This window comes from Capra hircus, chromosome 17 (assembly GCF_001704415.2).
Source record: "Capra hircus breed San Clemente chromosome 17, ASM170441v1, whole genome shotgun sequence".
In the NCBI taxonomy this organism is placed as follows: Eukaryota; Metazoa; Chordata; class Mammalia; order Artiodactyla; family Bovidae; genus Capra; species Capra hircus.
The window spans coordinates 2,365,304-2,371,320 of record NC_030824.1 but is presented as its reverse complement, the minus strand read 5'-3'; the positions used below and the strand labels follow the sequence as shown (position 1 = coordinate 2,371,320).

Genomic DNA, 6,017 nt, shown 5'->3' with positions numbered 1-6,017 from the left:
TTGCGAATCAAAGCGGAAACAGAGCGGAAGTTGAGGAAGCGCGAGGGCTTCTGGGTGTTGTAGTGAAAATATTAAATCTTAAAAAAAAAAATGCTTAAGAAGAAGAATTCAGTAATACGTTTCACCAAGCTGTTTGGGATTCCATGATCTGGATTTTAGGAGACCTTAATCCCGCGCAAGCCATCCGTTTACCTCCATAGTTCAAAACGACGAGCGCCGAGATTCAGAAGAACTACGAATCCCATAAAGCATTACACGTGGAGGCCCTTTGGAGAGAAAGGTCGTCTCGGCGCCGGCGCTCGTTCTGCAGCGGACAAACATGGCGGCCCCGACGTTGACTGCGAGGTTGTACTCCTTGCTGTTCCGCAGGACCTCTACCTTCGCCCTCACCATCGTCATGGGCGCCCTGTTCTTCGAGCGCGCCTTCGATCAAGGCGCAGACGCGATCTACGAACACATCAACGAGGGGGTGAGGGCCTGGACCGTCCCTGACCTTGGGCCCTTCTGAGGGGTGACGGAGTGGAGGTGGGGCGGGACGCAGTCTCCCTTTACGAGAAGCGGGGGAACCCTGGAGGTCTTCTATCTGTAGACTGCCGTCTGTCCGTTCCCGGCCGGTATGAACCCTAAAACGTTCAACGGGATCAACAGCTCCCACTCTGCAGGGGTTGCTAGTATCGCTGTCTCCCACCCCACACACCCACTTGTCCATTGGCAGGAGCGAAAACTAAAGCAGAGTGAGAGCGAAGGATTATTAGGGCCACACCACCAGGAGGCCAGTGGCAAGTCAGGGCTGGACCCGGGACCCCTGTTTCGTCTGAGGGTTTCAAGGGCACATTTGAGCGGGCGACGGCCGTGAATAGGACATCTTCTTAGACACTGGGGCTGGCCTTTTTAGACAGCACTTTTCAGTTCCGAAGCGTTTCTATGCTGGCAGCGATGGTATTAATAGTGGTTAGGGGGTGAGGGGTGAGGGGGATCGGGAGGATATAAAAGCAGAGAACCCTGGGTGGGAATACCGGGCCCCTCCACTCAATAACTTGTGAGTTAAGCTCTCTGAGCTTCACTTTTTTCTGTGAAATAGAAATGATAGTAGCTGTCTCAGGGGATTATTGTGAGGATTCCATGAGATGCTGGCAAGGTGTCCAGTAGGTGGTACCACTCAAAAACTAGCATTTTTTACCATCCCAGGGAGAAAGTGGAAGCATAAGATAGAGAATAACAACACCTTTTAAAGTCACTGTGTGCCAGGCACTGTGCTGGGTGCTCTGCCTACTTTATATCGTAAAGTATTTAATTTATGGCTCATACTAAGGAATGTCCTGGACAAATAAGCTGTATTCCACCACTCTGTTAATAATTTGAAACTGTCTGGCCCTACAGCCCAGGCAGGCTCTGTCTCCTGATGTACAGCCTGTGGTCAGGGTAGCTTTCTGTCCTTATGAAAGTGCTGCTCCTGTTCATTTGTAAGCTGTTCCCCTGGCCATTTCAGTATGTGGGGAAAGCATCTCAGAACGTTGTCATAATCCACCCATTCTTGGTGCTTTTAGGAGTGAAAATACAGCTAGTTCCTGACCCAGGGATCATAAGTCTGATGAGGTTAAAGTATGGCTCAGTGTGAAGTATTTGGGGACCAGGCTCTTAGGACCTCTGGAGTAATACCTGGGAGTTGAAGAAATGAGACATTTCCAGCCTCTCTTCCTTAATAACTGTGTGCTTTGGGGGCCACCCACTCCAGTATTGCCTGGAAAATCCCATGGACAGAGGACTCTGGTAGGCTGCAGTTCATGGGGTCGCAAAGAGTCGGACACGACTGAGCGACTTCACTTTCACTTTTGGGGGCCCTTAGTGTCTCTACCTCAGTTACCTCTAGAGTGAGGTCATGCGTTCCCCTTCCTTCACATACTGATTGAGCGCATTCTGGAAATGCTGGGAGTGTACGTCAAGCCTGCTATTGCTTCCAGACTGCCCACTGCAAGCTGTCTGGATGTGGTCCATGTTTCTCTCAGGCCTGTTTCAGAGTCCAGGGCTGTGGGAGGCGTGTACGATGTGAGGAGCAAAACTCAGTGTGTGGCTCTTGTCTTTCAAATGCAGAAGCTGTGGAAGCACATCAAGCACAAGTATGAGAATAAGGAGTAGCTCCTTGGAGGCCCCCGTCCAGGCCGGAAGGACCAGGTCCAGCACCAGCTGTTTGCCCAGAGCCAGGGCCTCAGCTCGAAGACAGGCTCACGCCGCTTTCCACAGACCGCCTTGAGCTGTCCACAGGAGATGGCGTCACCTGACAGACTCTTTAACTTCTGCTGTGTCTGAAGTATGTTTAGTCAGAGTCATCACCAAATAAATGTAAATTGTCCTTGAGACCTGCTTCTGCATCTTCTTAACTACCTGCTCTTCACTTAAGCAGTTATTTGACTGCTCAAAGTCCTCTGCAGGCATCTGAAGGGCAGATTCCATTATTCTGGGTCTCCCATTAACTTCCAGAGAATTCTAGTTTTCACACCGTGAGCTAGAGCTGGAGGTGTTAACCTTCAACTTTGGCCTCTAAACCAATAGCTCCATTCTTGAGTCATGCAGAGGACAGCTAACTGGCTTGGCCATAGGGAAGCGCTGTGGATCCAGCTGGGGAACAAATGTTTATTCTCCATTCTGCCTTTAAGTTGCTGAGGATCTTTGGGGAAGCTGGCATACCTGTCTGGGCCACAGCTCATCTTCTCATAGCTGTAAGGCATATCGGAAAACACGCTGCATGGCTGGGAGCAGCCCTGGAGAGCACGGAGATGTGCTGAACAGTGGAGTGGTTGGTTCTGTTTGGTGACTGGCCTGGAAAGATGAGTGGCTCACTTGCCCACCATCTTTCACCTGGAGCCTGGAGTGATGGGGCCAGAGCTAGAACAACCACTAGCATCTGATGGGGGAAGAGTCATTTGGGAAACTCACGCGGGGGTTGGAGAGACCCTAGGAACTGCCCAGTGTGCCCTACCTGAGGCATATCCTCATGAAGGTGGCAAGTCCGGGCCTGGAGAAATCATGACCCAACAAAGGTCGTACAGTTCTAGGGGCCAGATTAAGACCTGAGCCAGAGTAGAGGCTATTCTTTTTAAGAACGATTTCACCATGAAGTAAAGAATAATCCTGGGGGTTGAAGATTTGCCATTTACATTACACTACACTTTCCTCAACAATTTGAGGGTAGTGTGCGGGCGAAAAACAATAAAATGGAGCGTTCTTGAAAAGTTAGTCTACAATATTCCTTGCGCACCTGATGACAAGCTCAGGGCAGTGGGGCTAGAATGAGCTTAATTGATTACCTGCCTCAGGTGAGGCATATTCAGCCCAAGCAGCAAGAGTGTCTCCAAGCCATTCTGCATTAAGATGCCCCATTATTCATCATTGGCGCTTCTGGACTGTTGAGGTTGTATGTCTGTCTTCAATTAAGAGACGAATGTTAACCCCATTTTACCTATTTTATGGGAGTGAATATTATCCACCCAGAACCTCAACATGACCCTATTTGGAATTAGGGTCTTTGCAGATATCAGAGAAGGCAATGGCACCCCACTCCAGTGCTCTTGCCTGGAAAATCCCAGTGTTCTTGCCTGGAGAATCCCAGGGACGGGGGAGCCTGGTGGGCTGCTGTCTGGGGTCGCACAGAGTCGGACACGACTGAAGCGACTTAGCAGCAGCAGATATATTCAGTTAAATGAAGATGAGGTTGTGGGACTCCCCTGGCGGTCCAGTGACTTAAGACTGCGCCGTGAATGCTGGGGGCCAGGTTTTGATCTCAGGTCAGGGAACTAGATCCCGCATGCCGCAACTAAGAGTTCACATGCCCCAACTGAAAGATCCTGCGTGCCACAACTGAGACCTGGAGCAGCCACGTTATGAAATACACATTTTTTCAAAAGAAATGGAGTAATGGGTTGGGGAACCCCCCCCCACACACACACACACACACACAAATCCAATGGCGGGCGTCCTGAGAAGACAAGACCGAGAGAGAGTGAAAGGTGAGAATTGCAGGGGTCAAGGAATGCCAGAGATGCCAGCAACCAGAAGCAAGGACAAGGATTCCTATCCCCCAAACTTTAGAGGGATCTTGATGAAACCTTGAGTTTAGAGTAACCCTCCAGAACGTGGAGAAAATAGATTTCTGTTGTTTTCAGTCACTCAGTTTGCGGTCATCTGTCATGTCAGCCCTGTGTGACATACACCTGTCATGTTGGCCAAGTTGGGCTTCCCTGATGGCTCAGCAGTAATCCGCCAATCTGCCAATGCAGGAGACGAGTTTGATCCCTGGGTGGGATAGATCCCCTGGAGAAGGAAATGCCAACCCATTCCAGTATTCCTGCCTGAAAAAAATCCCATGGACAGAGCAGCCTGGTGAGCTACAGTCCATGGGGTTGCAGAAAAGTCAGACAAAACTTGGCACACACTGGCCAAGCTAAAGAACATTACCTAACCTTGTCAAGGATACAGGAAAATGTCACAGATGGACTATTGCAAGCGTATGTGAAGCAGTACCATCTTCCTGGAGGATATTTGTACTTATGTATCAAGATCCTTAATATACACACCCTTGACCCAGTGAATTCCACTTCTACCAAGTTTTCCTAAAAAAAAAGTTAATGTCCACAAGTTATGTTCATCATGATGTTTACAATGGCTGGGGGGGAGGGGGTGGCGGGCAGGGATGAGATATCCAAAATAGGAATTACTATTAAGGTGAAACGGAGAAGGCAATGGCACCCCACTCCAGTACTCTTGCCTGGAAAATCCCTCGGATGGAGGAGCCTGGTAGGCTGACGTCTACGGGGTCGCACAGAGTCGGACACGGCTGAAGTGACTTAGCAGCAGCATTGAGGTGAAATATGTAGCCATTTAAAACCAAGAGATGATTTGGGAGAATGGCATTGTAGCATGTATACTGACATGTAAGAATCGAATCGCCAGTCTATGTCCGACGCAGGATACAGCATGCTTGGGGCTGGTGCACGGTGATGACCCAGAGAGATGTTATGGGGAGGGAGGTGGGAGGGAGGTTCATGTTTGGGAACGCATGTACACCCGTGGTGGATTCATGTCAATGTATGGCAAAACCACTACAGTATTGTAAAGTAAAATAAAGTATTAAAAAAATTAAAAAAAAAATACAATGTTAAGGGCTTAGAAATATACGATGATAGATGTTGTGATGATGTCTAAAATAAAGACCTAAAATAAATATTTGAAGTTCTTAAAAAAAACTATTTAGGTTGGACTCTGTTAAAAACATTTTAAAAGATGAGAATAACTGAATGATTCCATGGATGATGTGTATGCATGAAACAATTCTCTGTGTATGTAAATAAACACATAGGTACACAAAAAATAAAAAATAAATAAAACCAAGAGATTTGGGGGCTTAACGTTTTTTAAAATATAGTTTTATTTATTTTATTTTTGGCTGTGCTGGGTCTTTGTTGCTACTCGGACTTTTCTCTAGTTGCAACAAGTGGGGCTACTCTTCACTGTGGTGTGTGAGCTTTTCATCGTGGGGGCTTTTCTTTTTTTTTCCTTTTGTGGAGCACAAGCTCCAGTAGCTTCGGCTCCCGGGCTCTGGAGCACAGGCTCAGTAGTTATGGCACATGGGCCTCGTTGTTCCACGGCAGGTGGGATCTTCCTGGACTAGGAATCAAACCTGTGTCCCCTGCATCAGCAGACGAATTATTTACCATTGAGCCACCAGGGGAGCCGGAAGCGTGCACCTTAAATACTGGACCACCAGGAAAGTCCTAAAATTACGTTTTATCTGGGAGAAAATATCCAACAAACATGGCAATGTACCAGCTTCACTAACATATGAAACAGTCTTTCAAATGCATGAGAAAAAAAGACTTAACACAGTAGAGGTTAGGGTGAATGACAGGAAGAGGCAATTAAAATGGGGAATACAAATGGCCACAAACATGAAAAGATGCCCAGTTTCACTAATAAGCACAATGAAATAACCATTTTTTTTGCACATCCCACGAACAAAAATG

General features: G+C 47.8%; 1 protein-coding gene across 1 annotated transcript; it reads left to right on the top strand.

Annotated features, from left to right (window-relative positions):
* LOC102187154 (cytochrome b-c1 complex subunit 9) lies at window positions 183-2,355 on the top strand. Its single transcript, XM_005691619.3, has 2 exons — window positions 183-469; window positions 2,092-2,355. The coding sequence occupies exons 1-2, from the start codon at window positions 320-322 to the stop codon at window positions 2,134-2,136; spliced, it is 195 nt and encodes a 64-aa protein (XP_005691676.2). The 5' UTR covers window positions 183-319; the 3' UTR covers window positions 2,137-2,355.